Raw genomic sequence first — 19,420 nt, 5'->3', positions numbered from 1 at the left:
AGAAGATCATGGAAAGCGAGTGAGTGTGCGAGTGAATGAAATTTAGGTGCCAGATAGCAAAGATCATATGGCACCATGTTATTATTTGAAGGTACTTTACGTACAGTATGGAGTAAGGAGGACACAGCAGAGGATAATTAGAAACTAAAGAGGGGATTTTAGATTAGGTGAAGGATGTGGATTGTCTGTAGGAACGACATAATCGAAGGAAAAAATAATGAAGAACTAGCACCAGGCCATGATACGGCTATATGTAAGGGTTGGCGCTGAATGGCCTTGACAAGAAAGTGGTTTAAGGGAGAAAAGTTATGCATCAGTGGGAAATTCTTAAACTATTCATGTCATGAAACCAATTGTTTAACGTGATAGGAGTAGGGGAAAAATAAAGGCCGGAAGAAACACGGAAATATAAAAAAAGAGAGGTATGACATAAGAGAAGACATTAAGGAGAGCAAAGTGGGACACAAAAAGGCCTCTTTTAGTCGCCTCTTAGGACAACAGAGATACTGGAGAAGTATTCTTTCGCCCCCTCTCCAGGGGAAAGAACATGAAAAGCCCTATAAAAAAGTCGAGTAGCTGAGATTATAATTATTTATGAACGTAAAGACGTCTGTTGGTTTAGTGGTTACATAAACAGAGTGAGCGAGAGGGAGGGAGGGAGACTAAATTTAGAGAGCCCTAGTCCTGTTATGTACAACAACCTTGTTTTTTTTTTGAATTTTTATTATTCAACGGGACTTCCCCTGTGGTTGTTGTGCTTATTGTTTTAGCTCACGGGAAAAAGGAAATCATTCACAGGAGCATTTATAATGCATGTATTTAGGAAAGAGGTAACAATGTATCCACATTATTTGGGGTACAAAAGATTCTGTGGCTGACAACAATCGATATCTTACATGTTTTCTCCCACTTTTATCATTATACAGCTACTCTGGCTTCTAAGGCAGGGTTGGTCGTAGTCTGATCACACGGGCGGGCTTATCGTTCATTACGTAGAGTACAGGGAACGTGTTGGGGGCGAGGAGGGGAGGGAGGGCTCAGACTCCTTAGAACACGGAGTCATTCTTCATCTCCTCGTCGCTGAGGACGCACGAGTTTAAATGTCTTAGATTTATTTTTACTTGCACTTCGTAGAGCATCTTAAAGTTTTTAATGACTAGAAGTTTTGAGCTGTGAGCACTACACTTTGCTGTGAGATAAAGGAAGTTACAAGTAACTTAAGTAATAAGAATTGCATCATGATATCCGAATAATACAGAGGACTGTGGAATGAAAGGTAGTACTCTGCTTTCGTACTATGACAGTATTAAAAGACAACTTATATCCTAAATAAATTATGCTTATTTTCTCGTCTATTACAGTTTTATCAGATCTGTCTCCTTAGTGGACACGACTTTCATCAACAGTAGATACAAGCGCAAGGCAAGTGAACGCCAGTAAAAATTCACTCACACACGAACTCAGATCAATGTTCGGTATGTGACTCGAGCTCGGAAAAGCAAAGGTGAGAAGCTGAATGATCAAGTGTCTTCCATTTTTCTTTACCTTATTTCCACTGATACGCAAATATGAAAAAGACTTAGACGCAACTAGTTAGGGGGAAAAAAATCGAATGGACTCTTTTTTTATCATTCTGAAGTGTCGTTACCAAAATGTACCGAGTGACAGTGGAGCCGGCGGTGTTCTTGTACAGCGTCTCGTACACTGTGCAACTGAGTGTACAACAGGACTTCATCTTCTCAAGACTCTGCATTGAAAGTTACTCGAAAAAGGTAAGATGATATACTATTACTAATGATAACATGAATAATTATGATCGTAATAATAACAAGCCTGTAGCAAGGACGTATCCTCACCATTAGGTAAAGAATATACAGATATGCACTATTAAGTATGGCAATTTCATATACAGGGCCATATACTAGGACTCTTACACTATCTTTCTTTAAGAAGTGAAAATGATCCAGCAAGTAGTTTTTAAGATAGTTATTTACAGATTAGTTTCCTTATATGGAAATAGCTCGTAAAATACAATGTGGCAATTTCATACATAAGGACATAAACCAGGACTCATACTCTATCTTTCCGTAAGATATGAAGAGAATCCAGCAAGAAGTTTCCATAATAAAACACAAGACAGATTTTTCCTTATGTGGTCTTAGCTCGCAGAAGAGACAATAAGGCAATTTTACATATACGGGCATCAACTACGACACGTACTCTATCTTTCTGTGTGAAGTGAAGCCAATCCACCAGGTAGTTTCCGAGATACAGGCCCGAACGGAAAGACAGACAGACGGAAGGACAGTGGCGATTCCTATATCCCCAACATATGGAATAATTATGGGGATAATAAGAATAACAACAACAATAATAATCATACCATTGAACGACTGATTAAACCCTTCAGCACGATGACGTCTTCTAATATTTCTATCTTACTACCACCATAGTGTGTATTTTACCTTGGAAAGATGGATTACTGAGTTGACTCAGTTGCTTATAATATAACCTCTCCGCAACAAAGCTTTATGCCTATTCTGTCTACCTATCTATCTATCTATCTATTTATAGCCAGGCGCCTTAATCCCGTAAGGGATGGCCACAAACAAATCGCCTCCACGTCGCCCAGTTCTCTGCCATTTCGCTGCCCATCCCCCAGCTTTCGCTCCATCTCTCATATTCCTTTCTACTCCGTCCCTCCACCTCATCTTCGGTATCACCCATCCTATCCCCCGCCCCACTTACACTCTCCTAGTTAGTCTCTCGCTCCCCATGCTCTTTACATGACCAGACCACCTCAGTGTATTTCACCTATCCACATCCACACCACAACACTCCTTCACTTCCTCATTTGTCAGGCTATCTCCCCTTGTAACTCCACATGCTCTTCTCAAATAACTCATTTCCACTGCTCCCACTCTTGACTTGTGTCCTTCCAACAAGGCCCAAGCTTCACTTCCTAATTTTATTTATATCATCTAGAGGCTGGAATTATGATGTAAGAAAGAAATCACCTCACCAAACACTGGTAAAAACACGTATGATATTTGTCAAGCGAACATCTCATGATTGAACTGAACTGAAAAAATTTACATCGTCATATTTTGCAATTTTATTCTTGCTACCTCCAGGTTTTACTCAGCTTTAGAGAGACTTTTCGAGACGGAGGTATATGGTATCCCCTCACCCATTTACCAAAAGAGATCCTATCCAAAGCTGAATATCATGTGAAAATTGAAGAAAAAGAAAGAGAGAGAGAAAAAAAAAAGTAGGTAATTTCATTGGTTAAACACACACACACACACACACACACACACACACACACACACACACACACACACACACACACACACACACACACGGCCAGTAATTTTGCTTAATTGACAGGATTCCATCTACATTCAACCTTTTCCTCCCATTCGATGACCAGCTTTTAAGATGATTTCACAAGGGAAGTAATGAGATGCCCGAGAAATATTGCGAAAAGACACCGAAATAAATGGCAGCTTATAAAGAACTTAGTTGAGTTCTACTGAATGCTGTGGCCTGTAATGATACGTCCATGTTCTTCTTAAAGGCCTTATCATCCACGCCACAATATACAGTGCAATAAATAAAATAAATAAACAGTAGCTCTTGCCATACAGATGTTAGTTAATCTTTTATTGGTAATGCTGATTTTAATAACAGAGTAATATACCTGTACACGATTATTTATCCCTACTAACCCTTTGTCCTACAGCTGTGGAAGTTGAGTTTTTTATTAAGAGTTATGACTATGCAGATAAAAATAAAGATGCACGCGAAGATAACAATTAAATGCCACTAGCTTGTCCTACAGATGCAAGATTAAGCTTTTGTCGACAGTTATTACAGTATTATTCCAAAAAATACAGAAATGTAAACGGACATAACACAGCCATTAACTCGTCCTACAGATGTGTGAGTTAAGCTGGGAGACCACGGTAGCGGAAGAGGTGCGATGGGTGCAGGCGGAGGCGGTGCGCTATGTTATGATCATGAGCATCGTCACCAGCCTCGTCGGCGCAGTGGCATCGCAGTTCCTCGGAGCGGCGCTGGACAGGTACGTACAGACGGGGGGGGAAAAAAAAAAAAGAAGAAGAAGAAACAAAAAGAAAAAAGAAAGGAAAAAAAAAAGTATCGCGCAAGGTTGGTGCGTTGCTTTTCGTTACGTTTCAAGCATTCCCTACCATAACGCACGATTACGATGCATTGTTTGCCCGTGGTCATGTTGTTTCTTTCATAATCCGTTCTCTCTCTCTCTCTCTCTCTCTCTCCTACCGTGTGTACAGTTGTCGACAAAAGGTTATTTGGGAACCTGACGGATCCTGTATCATACTTAATGTAAGTATTGCAAACCTGCCATTTTGGGTCCATTGACATTACTCTGGTTTCCGGAGTGCATTTTTTTTTTTTTTTGTATGATAACCACTGATGGAGACAAACAATGATACAGAGTTTATATACTGAAAATATTTCTATTATTTTTTTCCTTGCTAGGCTGTGACTTGGTAAAAACTGAATATCTGCCTGAATGCCCCTCGTGTGGTCGATAGCCATTCATCCTTAGTGATATGCTCTTTTCACCTTTACTTGGCCAAGATTTCCGTTCTTGTAGCTCATATCGTGCCCCTCATTGGCAGAAAGACAATACTACTGCTCTGCATCGCTTCCGTGGCACTTCTTCATGACTAGCATCATACTGTAGTGCTCATCTAGTGTTACAGTTCTGTATTCAGGTTGGAGAGATGGCGGTTTTAGGCCAAGTCAAAGTAAAAAGGTATAGAAGTTGCAACTCCAGGCTCAGCTGAATGTGAACCCGGTGGACTGCAAGCTGAAGATGCTCTCCTTCTTTACTTCACCGTCCTTCTCTTGAGGAGACAGGGAGGAAGACGAAGGATGTTTGTATCACGAGGCAGTGGAGCAGCTTGGTTATGTCGGTGCCATCACTTGAAGGCGTCTCTCTCCAGCACTGCAACTGATCCGTCCAATGCACAGATAACACAGTGTCACCGGAGATAAAATCAGATTATAGTCTGTCTGGTTGTCATCTGAGGGAACTTTCACAACTCGAATACTATCTTGTGATTGCGTGAAATTAGATTTGGCCTAGTTATGAGGGTAGGAATGGGTGTCCTTGGTTACTAGTCAGATCAGTCCTCCAGGGTGACTACACATGGCCATCGGCTGAACTAAAAGGTGTTAGGAATCATTGCCAGGATAGATTAACCGCAGCTTAGTCGAAGCCTGGCCAACCCGCACTTGTGACCAGAATTGTTCAGATCAAGGTCTAGTGAGATGCTCTACTAGACTTTGGTTCAGATAACGATGATAGCGTGGAGTGACGTGGATCGAGAGGGATGTCGCTGAACTTGTATCCAGGGGTGAGATTATTTAAATACATTTACGATCTATTCCCTGTCACAACCTGGATATATATTTTTGCAGGAGGAGCTAAACATGGGAAAATCTTGCATTCCTTTTCCAGATCGTCCTGCAGTAAACCGTTATAACCTGCAGTAATTTTCGTCTTGCGACTAAGATTTATAAAGCCAGAGCAGTAGACAGAAGGAGATTCGACAGCTCCCTTGTCACTCTTGCAAACCAAAACCTGAATTACGGCAGGGAATAGACTGTAAGTGCGTTTGTGCATCCCGGTCCAGGAGAGAAGAGGAGGGGGTCAGGTGTGTGGCAACAGATAATATTAATGATAAATACAAGAGTCTTTTCGTCTCTCCAATCTCTCATTCATTGTCGAATTAGACGTGTAACATGCATTATATCATATTGTAATTATGTACATATTTATAAGGTTAGTTAGGTGTATAAATGACTGAATGTACAATGAAAGCCTACGTGACTAAATTCACTGATACGCCTGTCTTACACAAATGCAATTCGCAGACACAGCATTAATTTTTACCGGTGCACTCTATCTCACGCCCGCCTGTAACTAGGGGATGGAGTCAGTCGAGAGAGTCATAGAGGGTACCCGTGTTGTTCAAGGAAAAAAAAAATCATTAAGAACGTCCTCTGTTACCTCCTACTGGCATCTCATCAAGAATGTTCATCTTCAACAGACTCTTGATTGTCACATAGTTGGCTTAGGTGCATATTATCACTTGTCATTGGCTGGTTTTGCATCTTTGTCCATTACGTCATGGTCATGCATTTAGGAATTCAGCAATGTGCGAAGGATGCAGAATACTCGAATGGAGTTTTCTATCTGGCCGTAGAGCTGGGGAAAAAAGTTAGTCCAATAATGTCGCCTCTTTTGCTTCTCATTGTCCTCTGCGGACCAATATTCCTAGGTTGAAAGAGGCTTGACAAATATTTCTCTGCCAACAGGTAATTCTCTTTGATGCATCAGGGGGGAAGGTATGAAAGAGGCTTGATATCTATTTCCCTACCAACAGGTAATTCTCTTTGATGCATCAGGGGTGAAGATAACGGACATATCTTAAGTGTGAACCAGATGCAGTAGACAAGGAAGCAAACTTATATCCCTGCCTGTAGGCTACATCATCAACAAAAGTCCTATCATGTCTCATGCTTGTAAAGTGGTATAAGAGGCTTGGTATTACCTCTTCCGTACCGATTTCTTATGCATATTACACCTTGACTTTTTTTTAGCATGCCATATATTTTCAACAAGAGGATACCAAGATTTAATGTGCAGAATAAATCGGTATGGAAGAGGTGTTGCGAAATATCCATTGCCCCTTAGATTATGAAAGTAAGGTGCATCAGTAATCATCCCTTCCTTGCCAAGTGTTCATTATTTATACATCATGCGATCTTAAATCCTTGTGAACGGGAGATCTTTACTAAGTTGCTTGATGTCTTCTGAGGGATCATCATCATCATCATCATCCCTACTGTAATTCCCACATGAAACATGCCGTGAAGAAGAAGCTGAAGAAAGGAAAGCATAAACACAGGGGATGAATTAATCAGCATACCCAGTTGACAAAAATCCCTAGCAATAAAATGGCAAACACTTATATGCATTCTTTCACTTTCAGACCATATGGAAGGGTCGGATCCACGAATATTTCTGGTGTTGCCCATATCACTTTAAAAGATTAGTGAGGTTTTAGTGTCCCCTTCCCCTCAACCAACTAAGTATCACTGTAAAAAAAGATAGTTTGTATATTTCAATAGGAGAAATAAGCATGGTAGCCAGTGAAAGGTGAAGCGTATGTACGATATGTAAAGTAGTGTATACTAATCTTCACTGTAATAAAACAGGGTGTGGGCAGGACAGCACTGACAACGTCCCTGGATTCGCTCTAGTGTGGCACTCTTTAGGTAGAATATAACAGTATGACGTTAGTTGGAATATTTTGCTAGAGTTGTTCCACCAAGTGAGGATCAAGCTTCCACTAACACTATCACTGCCACGCCCACACTCTGCTACTTGCCCCACATTCTTGGTAACGAGTGGCTTAATCTCACGGGGAAATGCTTCTGGTTGTGGAGGTAAGGGGAGTGGGTTATCACGTTCACCTTGAGAATACAACACCCGATCATAGATGAGGGACACTAATTCTTATCTCGCCCACTGCTTGTCTCACTCCGTCTTCCTCCCATGACCCACTCTCGGTTCCCATGACCCACTCTCGGCTCCCATGACCCACTCTCTGCTCCCATGACCCTCTCTCGGCTAAATCATAATCATCCGGTTAACTGGAAAATCTTGAACACGAGGTTTGTCCTGAGCATGAGAGGGTTGGGATATTTATTCATTTATTTACTTATTCATGCTTCCGTCAAACAGTTTCATTCAGCTATTTTTTAACCCGTGTCCTGCTTGCGTCATTCCGTCTTCCTCGTGACATTTTTTTTTTTCTCTATGCCTCCTCGATGTTTTCTTTCCTTTATTCATGCTACCGTCAGACGATTTTAATCAGACACTGTTTTATATCCGTACTGAACTCCTTCCTGCCTCGTTCCCTCTTTCTCTTCATTCATTCAATATATTCTTGCCCTCTTCAATCGGAAGTAATCAGCTACTCCCTATCTCATCTCCTACACTTGACTCACTCCATCTTCCTCTCAGTTCATTTACGTATCAAATTTATTCTTTTATTTCATCTATACTTGACTCAGTCCCACTTTCTTTCAATTTATTACGTCCGCTAAGGAGGTTATGTTTTTGCCTGCGTTTATTTGTTTGTCTATTTGTCTGTCTGTTTGTTTGTCTGTCTGTTAGCAGGATTACTCCAAAAGTTATGAACGGATTTGGATGAAACTTTGTGGAAGGGTGGGGCATGGGGCGAGGAAGAAATGATTAAATTTGGGGGTGGATCCGGGTCAGGATCAGGAGTATCTCGCACAGTATCTCCAAAAGTTCTGAATGAATTTCAATAAAATTTGGTGGAAAGGTGGACCGTGGACCAAGAAAGAATTGATTAAATTTGGGGATGGATTCGGATCCGGATTCGGATCCTTTTTAATGGCAATGGCACTGGCGGAGTATGCGCTCTCTGAGTGCTTTCTAGTTTATTTACCAAACTTATTCTAACCTCATGTATACTTTTCTCAAACCTCCTTTCCCTTGAATCATTTACTTACCAAACTTTTTTTTTCATCTCGTCTATTCTTGCCTCATTCTCCCTTCCTACCGATTCATTTAGAGAGAGAGAGAGAGAGAGAGAGAGATAGCATAAATATATAGATAGACAAACAAATAGATAGATAGATAGAGAGCATAAATATATATATATATATAGATAGATAGACTGGATATACAGATAGATAGATAGATAGATAGGTATTCTATAGATAGATAGATAGATATATAGATAGATAGCATATGTATATACAGTATATATATATTATAGATAGATAGATAGATAGATAGATAGCATATGTATATACAGTATATATATATATTATAGATAGATAGATAGATAGATATACATTTTTTTACGGCAAGGCGATTTTGATGCAGCCACTTTTAGTTCGTACCCCAGTTGGAGTGAAGGAATTGTTTAGGTTCAGTTTAAGAGATCAATGGAGTTTTTTTTTTTTCGATCACGTAATGCCATCAGAGGAAATGATCTTTAGATTTTTACCCTAAGTTGGCCCAGATTTTTCGTCTTTTTGCTGCTTATTTCACGTAGCTCAGTGGCGGAAAGAGACAATGCTATGGCCCTACATTCTTCCCATAACACTTATTCGTGACTAGCATAATACTCTACTACTATAGTCTATCTGATTGACCTGTGCACCTGAGATGTATGGGACAAGTAGGGTGTCTTTGTTTCGCGGCTGCTGATTGGCCGCCGATGATGTCATTGAAGTAAATGCATTAACTGAAGTGCAACGTGGGGACGTGGGTGTACACCATGAGTGGATATTATAGTGCAACATGCGGACGTGGGTGTACGTCATGGTTGGATAATTTGCTTCAAGCATCATTCATAATTTCAAAACACTTTATAATTAGGTATAATTTTCTTTGATAACAGTAAATTTTTAAAGCTAATTTTGACCTCTTCAGCTGCGGAAATTATTCCCTATTTAATCTGGCAGCTTGTATTGAAGGCATTTTAAAAATATAAATATATATGTGTTAAAATAAGAAGAGGTGTAGATTTAAATCATCGGTGGCCAATCAGCAGCCGCGATTCAAACACACCTTACTCGTCCCATACATCTCAGCTGCACAGGTCAATCAAATAGGGTTTAATTTATTGTTACAACATTCAAGATAGAGTACTCCTACGCCAAGTTAAGGTAAAAAGAGTATAGTCATCTACTATTTAATGAACTGAACTTCTCCTATTAATTTATTGCTACTACTCAGCACTGAAGATGGACAGGAAGGAATTTTAGGCCAAGCTAGAGTCAAAAGAGTATAGTTATCAACCTTTACCGGTGAAAATTCCGAAGCTCGTGGGCCTTATCGATGTCAACCATACTCAGGCGTCACTATCTCCACGACATCCTCGCATTATCACAGCTGTTTTTATTTTTGTATCATCAGTATCATCTCTTATCTCTCGGTAGTGTAACTAGGGCATAAGATAATTTCCGTCATTTGTATTGTAACTCTTTGCTGTAATTGCTTAAGGGGAAAGATCTGCATACTGAATTTTACGTTTTATTTCTTCAGTCCGATGACTTTTTCTTTTATTCTTGTTACCACCAGACGATTTTATCCAACTTAGGACAGACCCCTGATAGTGAGGGTGTTACCTTCTTTATTAAAAGATCTCCTTCGTAAGCCTAGTAAAATCGTCTGGAGGTGGCAGGAGGGAAATGAAATAGCCGTCGTCGAATTGATAGGGGTCAAAGACGATTCGTAGAGGACTGTCTGGAAATAAATGAGTGGACAGGTGAGCCATTTACAAATCTGTGAAGGAAAAAATTAAAAAAAAGATACGAGAGGGTGGGTAGGCGAGCATGACGGCGGGTGTTTCCCATAGGCCTATATATGAAGTGGTGGGAGTGGTGGTGGTGGTGGGTCTTTGAGAACGGGTTAGAGTAGGCCAACGGTTGAAATATCTAGGGCAGCAAGAATATACTCTACATATTTAACCTTCTTCTTAAAATATCGATTAAACTAGGTGCTATGCTGATAACTCTCCTGCTTATTACTTTCCTGTTCCGATTTCTGACTGCTGACCTAAATGACTCCTTGTGGTTTAGTAGGTTAAGGCGCACTAACTGGGTGGAGCTTGTACCGGGTTCCATCTGAGTGGTGACTGGGTTTTATTGCTCGTTTAATGTTACTCAGGGGCTTGAGAGGCTGGTCAATGGTACTTTAAATGTCGGAACTGAGTAGCCTAGCGTCAAGCCCCAACCCTCCTGTTTACCTGGGGCACAATGGATTTGATACTGATGATGATGATGATGATGATGATGATGATGATGATGATGATGATGATGATGATGATGATAGACACTCTTGGGATATCCAGGGCAGTGAATAAACTAGACTTCTTGTATGTTAACACTGGGTACGCTGGTGGTAGTCATGCTTATTACATTTCTATGCCTAGTTCGGATTTTACGTGGAATGACCAAGCTGAGAGCAGTTCAAAGTACGTGTGAGACAGTGAAGACAGCAGATAAGGGGCTTGAACTAGTAGGCCTATTCTTTTTATGGCATACATAAGATTGGGCACTCTACTGATAAGTCTCTTTTTTTTCAGTATTTAGATGTTATGAGAAGTGATTGTTGGATGTTGAGAGAAGACTGCAATATTTACGAGATTATGAGCATTAGATAAAGTACATCAGAAGTTAGTATTCTCCTTTAACACACCATTTATAGCATCTGAAAAATTGATATGGTAAAAAATGGATCACATATTTCAACCAAATCAGCAAGATGATTGTACCGTAGTTTTTTTCCTATTCTGTTCTTGCTACTGTCATCTAATTTTTTAAAACTTACGAAATAAGGCACAAATCGACCTGTTGCAACCTCTTCATTAAGATAGGTCTCTTGTAGGCAGAATAAAATCATGTGACGGTAGCAAAAGAATAAATACAGCAATACTTAATGCGGAAGCTTCTTTGTCATTTGATTAATGCTCTCGGTGTGGTGTGGTATGGCGTCGTAGGGTGAATTTGTGTAGTGTGGTGTGGCAGGGTGAATTTGTGAGGAGTGGTGTGAGAGGGTGGTGTGGTGTTAGGGGGTGGTGTGGTGTTAGGGTGTGGTGTGGTGTGGTGTGGTGTGGTGTGGGAGGGTGATTTCATGAGGTGTGACGTGGTTTGGTGAGGTGTGTTGTGTAGTTTCGATCATGTCACTGAAATCTACGGGAGTGAAGCACCTCTTGGTGTGGTGTGGTTTCGATAGTCGCCAAAGTCTACGGGAGTGAAGCGCCTTTTGTCGGAAAGCGGCTTTACATCACCGTGATATCACCATACATGCATTATATCACCGTGACATTACCTCACTTGCTTTACAAAACCGTGATATCACCATACTTGTTTTACATCACCGCGATATCGCCATATTTTTTTTTACGTCACCGCGATACCGCCATACTTGTTTTATCTCTGGGTAATATCATCATACTTGTTTTACATTACCGTGATATCACCATACTTCCATTACATCACGTGATATCACTATACGTGCTGTACATCACCACCCATCCAGTGTTTGTTATCGTTATCTCTTCTTAGGGTGATAAACTGCTCATCCCGACACTCACGTCAGAAGTCGCCCAGTAACCTCTTCCCCCCCTCCCCCCCCTCTCTCTCTCTCTGTTATGTAGCGGGAAACATCGTGGAGTAATGAGATTAAAGAGTCCATTAACCCCTTCAGTATAATGGAGTCTGTGGAATCTTATATAACTAATTCTTGCTACCGTCGGTCGATTTTATTCATACTATGAGAGGGGTTCATGCTGCTATGCTTGACACATGACTTAGACTGTGCCTCATGGTTAAACTGAAACGGACACACGCACTCACACACGCAAGCATCATCACACACACACACACACACACACACACACACAAATCCCAGACCTGGGTAAGTTAAGATCCACCCATAAAAGAGAGAGATATGGTGATGATGATGATGATGATGATGATGGTGATGATGATGAAAAATTATAAATCATTATCCGCATCATCCCCCCCAACCTCTTCCTTCTGTATTTAGGCTAAGTGTCATGTTTATACATTATTATATAGTGATAAGCTATATACAAATTCGATAAAATACCAGTTTTCTTCTTAATCTTCAATCCAGAACTTCTGTCCATCTCAGGTACTCCCAGAAGACAGTGATGGTGGCTCCTTTCCTCGGGTCGGTCTTGCTGCATGTGGTGTGTGTGGTGGTCTCTGCCGCACCTCCTCTTTCCCTCTCTTGGCTCTACACAGGCGCATTTCTTACCGGAGTGTGTGGTGGATATGCCACCTTTAAGGTGCGTGTAAAGGGTATGTGTGCGCTTTTAAGGTGCGTGTGACAGGGATGTGTACGTCTATAAGGTGGGTGTGGCAGGTATGTGTACGTCTTTAAGGTGGATACGATGGGGATCTGTGTACGTCTTTAAGATGAGTTGTTAGGGATTTTGTGGACTTCGTGGAAATGCGAGGCATGATTGTAGCCGTCATTAATTTTCCTGATAGGTGAGTTGATCAGAGTCAAAGGAGTAACTTACAAATGTTCTTCAAGAAGTGTTGTTTAATCTGTAATGACCATCGTGCCCTTGATAGGCATTGATCTAACTCTTCATCTTTCCCCTAGTCGTCAGTGAGCAGCTATGTGGTGCGGACGGTGGAGGAGGGTGCAAGGACCTCTCGGCTTTCGGTGGTTGAGGGGCTGCTGCTGCTGGGGAGTGCCATTGGGCCCCTCGTCCTCCAGCAGTGCCTCGCCTCGGCCACAACACCAGCCGTCCCTCACAAATACCTCTTTTTAGGTCAGTCTCTCACATGGTGCCTTTATGCCTTTATTCTCGGGTTCCTTGCACCTTTAGAACACCTCGCGTCTCGTTAGGTTGGTCCTTGTAATTAATTCATATAAACAGTTCGTCTGTAATCCTGCCATCGGAGCAACTAAATTGGAAGTGAGTATTTCAGTTACGTATCCACATACGTATTTTGTTGTATATGTAGAGATCTGAGCAATCCAGATTCATACCAAGGACAGAGACAAATGACGGTATTTGAGGTGTATGGATCCTCCTGCAGCTTCATCGTGTGTGGAAGGCGTTGCAGTTACTCGAATGCCAACCTGAAATGTATAAGTATGTTGTCATTATCTAAAGATGACCCTTCTAAAAGCTGATCTAGCTCACGGAGTTGTATTTGCTTGAGACAACTTTGCGTCTTCAAGATCGAGGAGATAATTCCACAACTAACGGCAACACAAAAGCTTTTATGAATCCTGCGACCGTATGGTGCTGATACGTTAACACCCATTATAACATGCTGACAATTAGTAAACCATCAGCAACCCACAAGAAGGTACGAAAATTGATTATCACGTGGTCTGTTTCAGTCATGTAAATAAGCCACTGACTGTGTGAGCTATGATTATAATTAACATTTGTCGTCATCTGAGGAGGATGCAATAACGCGAAAGTGTGTGCTCTTTAAAACTGACGCATTCTTTCTTAAACAGCGCTTGCAGTAGGTCCTTACGTATGGTAGGCAATGAAGCATAACCGTGACAGACTAACTCTCAGGCTTATAATTTTGACTCACTCAGCTGGACAGAATCGTCTGGCATTGGCTGTAAATAAATACTAGAGTTGTGTCAACCGAGAGAGGGCTATATTGATGCATTCTTTCTCGAACAACACTTACAGTAACTCCCTCGTGTGGCAGGCAGTGAGGCGGTGATAGTGGTGGCTACTCTCTACGTCCTTGTCGTTCTGCCCGACCATCCAGCACCCGTTCGCCAGGCCAGCAAGACATTTCAGACAGTGGTGACGCCATCCATCAGCCACAGCAAGCCGCCTCGTAGCTCCTGTGGCTGTGTGATGGGTCCTTTGAGGCAGTTCACCAGCGCACTCAAGGTCACACTGCGCAAGAGGTCTGCAGGAGGACGCATCGCCATCTTATGTCTTCTTCTCGCGGATTTTTTCATCGCCATCGTGTACTCAGGTCAGCAAAGAATTTATTCCCTTAACTCATCAGAAAAATTAAGTCACTCAAAGTAGAGCAAAATCGTCTAACACTAGCTTGAATACAGGAATTATGATTTCTCACGTCCTTAAGCATGGGAACCACACCCAAGCTGATTAAAATAGTCAGGAAATAGAAAAATATAATTAAGACTTTTTACGTCTCGAAAGGGTTATTTGGAGACATTTAATCTTCAGAGAGCGAGACAACACTCCTAAACCAAATCGTCTTGTAGTAGTTGGAATATAAGATAATTAATCTCAAACTCTGAAAGTTTTATAAATATCACAAGTCTCCAATTTTTCATTTTGCATGTGTGCTCTCCATCAGCTGGAATTTATTATAAGTGTACAATTTTTTCTAAGACTGTTAATTAATTTCGATGATACATTTTTATTTTGCTAAATTTTATGAACGAAAATTGTGTTCACGTTAGAATAAGACAAGAAAATATTAAAATCCGATGTATAATACGTATCACTAAGAGAGATGTGCCACGGGTCCTACTCTCCAGATTTTCCTCCAATAATCTACCTTTCGGTCTCCTTTTTCTCATAATCCCTGTCCTCCCCGAGTCAATTTCCACTTCTCACTCTCCCTCCTTCCATCATTCAACCTCCCTTCTCTAGAACCTGCCTTCCTTCCTTCACTCTACCTTCCCTCCTCCTTCTCCCTTCCGTCTCTCCCTCAGCTAAATTCAACTTCACTCTGCCTCCTGTCCCCTTCGCTCTACCTCCCTTCCCCCTCTCAGCCTTCTCTCCCCTTCACTTTCCCTCCCCTTTCTCCTCCTCATTCTACTTTCTTTCCCTCAGCGGAGTTCGACCTGTTGTACCTGTTCATGCAAGACCAGCTGGGGTTCACGCTGGCTCAATATTCCCGCTACTTGGCTATCAGAAACATAGTCAACTGTGTGTCCCTCCTCTTTGTCCTACCTGGCTTGCGACGTGCCCTGGGCCTGAGTGACCTTGCCTTGGGTGTCATGGGGGGCTTGTCCAGGGCAGCCGCCTTCACTCTCCTCTCCCTCACTCAATCACACAACCTCGTTTTTATAGGTGAGAGGTCAACATGATTTTCTTTTTCTTGACTTTCTCTATTTATTCCTTTTTCTTCTCTTTCTCTATTTTTCTTCCTTTCCCTTTTCAGTTTTATGTGTCATTATGGATCGCTTTGGTATATTATGTGGATGAGGGTTTGAAAAATTTTATATTGAACATCGTGTTTCTTATTTATAGCTTAAGATATGGCAGCTTTTACATTTCTATGACTACATATCACTTCATTAAGGTCTACAGGAACTGTAGTGCTATACTCTAACCTAGCAGAGTTTTCTAAACCCCTTCCTAACAAAGATTTATAACCTATTTCAGCTCAATTGATGACCATATGTGGTCAGATTAGAAGATAAATTTATTTAGTAACCAACGAGACCAATTTCTATCTACTACTTATAGTTCATCGAATTTCATCCAACAACTGGTAGTGCTCAGTTTGCATGAGTGACCCAACTTTCTCAGATGAAAACAAACAGGATATAATGACTGTATATGTACTATATATTAACGATTATGCACATGCAAAATCTCCAAATGCTGGCCGTCATTGCAGTTCCTTTCGTGGACGTGTTCGGACAGTATCTCTTCGTGGTTCTGAGGTCAACCATTGCAAGCCTCGTGAATGAAGACGAACAAGGTAAGCAGAGACCAAGATCAAACAAAAGTATGGGTTTGCCTACACTTTCACGCAGCCTAACCAGTGTTAACTATGCGTCCCTAACTTTTTTTTTGTTTTTTTACCTTCGTTTGCTTCCTAGTTCTCGTGTTGACAGTGACGTCCCCCTGGCCCTCGCCCTTACCGTCTCTCTCTCCTAGCGGGCTCAGTGCTTTTCGACAATGTGTACCTTATTCTGCTCTCCGTCTTGCTTATCCATGAGAATACATTCGATTTTGTTCCATACCCACATATATATGACCCTTTCTACTCACTCCTTTCTTGTTTACTCACGAGAATGCGGCTCATTTTGCTTCACATATACAAAAATTTGACTAACTTTTACTTGTCTCTTGCTTACTCGCGAGAAAGTGACCCACTTTGTTCCATACTCTCGAAGACACGACCCTCCTCACCCTCTCTTTTTCATTTCTTCTCTTATTTTCCATACCCACAAGAAAGCGACCCATTGTGATCTATACCCACGAAAGTACGATCCCTCTTTCTCAACTCTTGCAGCCCTAGGTTGCGTGCTGCCTGTCACTGCCATAGTCCACAAAATACATCTCACTTTACTTACTTTCTTTGATTTACCCACGAGAATACGAGGACAACCACATTTTCTTCTCCCCTGTTGCATAAACACGAGGAACGACCCACTTTGGTAGTAGTAGTAATAGTGGTAGCCGTAGCCTCAGGGTCATTAGCAACATGAGCCCAGTGAACTACGTGCTCAAGTTGTCCTTCACCTGCAGTCCACCATCCTCCTTTGGGGAGATGGGGAAGTAGCTGAAGGACTTTTGAATAGCAAGGCAGTCGAGCCGCCTGGATATATTGGTGCCACCACTTGAAGACGTCGCTCTCCAACACTACGACCCACTTTGCTCCATAACTACGAGTATACCAACTCTCACCTACTCCCTTCTCCGTAGGCCGCGTCCTGACAGTGGTCGCCTCCCTAGCCCAGCTCTCCCTCCTGGTTGGGTCTGTGATCTTCGACAACGTCTATCCAGCTTTCCTCTCCGTCCAACACCCTGGCTTCACTTTTCTCATCGCTGCCGCCTCCATGACCTTCGCCGCCGCCATCCTAGGGTCAGTGAACAGGAACACTATGGTGGAAAGATTGGGGAGCGAGCTAGAGATTGGTGAAAAGTCGAGGACTAGGTTAAAGATACTGGGAACCACAGTTTAAGCTGGGCACCCTGTAGAATGACTGGGGTCCTATAGAGAGATTGGGAAAGCTGTATAGAGAGACTGGATTCCTATAAGAGGTTGGTGAACCTTAGGGAGGCTGGGTAACCTATAGATAAATTTGGGTTCACATTAGATATTGGGAACTCTACAGTGACTGGGGACTACGCAAGAGATCATAGCAATAAACAGAGATTGGTGACCACACCAGAAACAGGCTGGGGGCTACACTGACAATTGGACACAATGCTACATATAAATAAAGGCACCGTTAGAGATCCTATAGCTGAGACCGCAGAAAGCGTCAGAGATGGAGAGGTAGCCACAGTGGGATGCTGTGTTAGACTGGGAGGGTTACATTACCCAGGGCTTTACATGTGACAGCTCATCACGGAATTTCTTTGCCATGTCATTATTTTTCTTAGTTTTATGCTCCTCACGTAATGTAATTTGTTCTCATATTTCAGTCGAGTTTAAAACCCTGGTTTTGACGTCTTCTTTAGTTTATACAGAGAAAGTTAAAATTGAATGTGTCACAGTACAGTTTAGACCGTTCTAAATCTCACTACAAGAGGTCCCTTAAAGTAAGGTCATCTGACGGTTGCAAGAGCAAAATAAATCTTATTTTTCTGTTAACTACTGTTCCACTCCCTCTCTCCACAGGTACATACAGTGTCACCTGGTCAGAGTCGGCACGAGGGAGGAGAGACAACCACTGCTGCAGTCAAATGGCGGCGGGTAATGACAGGGCCTGGATTATATATAATTTATCACCCGCATATTTCAGACAGTGAAAATGATGTTATCGGGGCTTGTAAGGTCTTTATTTCGTTGAATGAGACAGTCGCTGGTAATAAAAAAATACAATAGCTCTGGGCGTATTTCTTCACTATGATCTGTTATTATTGAGAACATAGGCTATGGGGTAGACAGTATACTTCCCATGGAAGGACTGCACACAAGCTGAAACTGTGCATCTGAAGAAAGTCCAAGTCTGCCCTAAACAACCGTCAGTAAACACAATGGGCCGGCCGTATTTCCGCTGGCTTTAGCTTTCGTAGCATCTCTTCCTAAGCGATTGAAAATGTGGCCAGTAATAAGTGCTGTGCTAAAATTCACTTGCCAATATCAGTCTACCAGTGTGGGTGTGGTAGTGGCATTTATAGTGGGAAAAGAATAAATGATGCAGGGTGGATACTGATAACACCGACTGAGCCGTCCCCACAACACACGAGAAATCACCCGACAGTGTGCAAGTGGAGAGTTATATACGAGCCAGTCAGTTTATCATTTTGCCTTAATCCATACTGTCCACTTGTGCATTAGTCACACAAACTTTTAAAATATAGAAAAATCGCTCAGGAAGAAGTGGCGCGAAGGCTCCCATGTCAGTCAGAACACAGCTTCATTATATCTTTTTGGAATTATACCTGAACCATTACATATTACTTGTTGAGTCCCCAGGTTGGTTTTATCCCCTGTTAAAGGCTCGCTGCTACTTTCCCCTTTAGTTCACTTCTGTATGCACGTTAATGTTTTCTCGTACGCAGTTTATACAATCTATGACGATACTGAAAAGATTTATACAGCACAAGGTAGATTATTAATGGGTAGTTTGAGAAAGAGAGAGAGATAAATACCAAAGAAATGAGGTAAAAATCCTACCAAGCAGACATTAACAAGGGCCCCAGAGCCACAGACGGGGAGTAAAGGATTGGTAGTGGAAATATGTAAGGATTTAGCTCAGTTCATCTGCCAACACCAGTGCTACAAACAGCCTCTTAACTGCAGAATGAAGGTGGGTGAATGAGGAGGGGGAGGGGGAAGCTGGGAGATAGTAGAATTCTCATGATTCTGCTCGTGGGATTACTTTGCCACCTCAGCTTCTTAGGTCATA

General features: G+C 41.8%; 1 protein-coding gene across 1 annotated transcript; it reads left to right on the top strand.

Annotated features, from left to right (window-relative positions):
- Nucleotides 1-1,652: 1,652 nt before the first annotated feature.
- Nucleotides 1,653-18,265, top strand: LOC145414943 (proton-coupled folate transporter-like). The gene is made up of 9 exons (XM_080284356.1): nucleotides 1,653-1,772; nucleotides 3,942-4,087; nucleotides 12,764-12,920; nucleotides 13,244-13,415; nucleotides 14,326-14,604; nucleotides 15,438-15,677; nucleotides 16,231-16,314; nucleotides 17,265-17,424; nucleotides 18,187-18,265. The coding sequence occupies exons 1-9, from the start codon at nucleotides 1,653-1,655 to the stop codon at nucleotides 18,263-18,265; spliced, it is 1,437 nt and encodes a 478-aa protein (XP_080140482.1).
- Nucleotides 18,266-19,420: the final 1,155 nt, after the last annotated feature.

The sequence above is a fragment of the Coenobita brevimanus genome, chromosome 101, assembly GCF_032717465.1.
Source record: "Coenobita brevimanus isolate Jiangsu-jjx chromosome 101, ASM3271746v2, whole genome shotgun sequence".
Taxonomy (NCBI): Eukaryota; Metazoa; Arthropoda; class Malacostraca; order Decapoda; family Coenobitidae; genus Coenobita; species Coenobita brevimanus.
This window is presented reverse-complemented; position numbering and strand designations above follow the sequence as displayed.

Excerpts from the sequence above, each read along its gene's own strand:
- LOC145414943 (XM_080284356.1), top strand. The coding sequence starts at position 1,653 with ATGTACCGAGTGACAGTGGAGCCGGCGGTGTTCTTGTACAGCGTCTCG. Across the intron at positions 1,773-3,941 it reads TTGAAAGTTACTCGAAAAAG|ATGTGTGAGTTAAGCTGGGA; the intron begins GTAAGATGATAT and ends CTCGTCCTACAG. Across the intron at positions 12,921-13,243 it reads GTGGATATGCCACCTTTAAG|TCGTCAGTGAGCAGCTATGT; the intron begins GTGCGTGTAAAG and ends TCTTTCCCCTAG.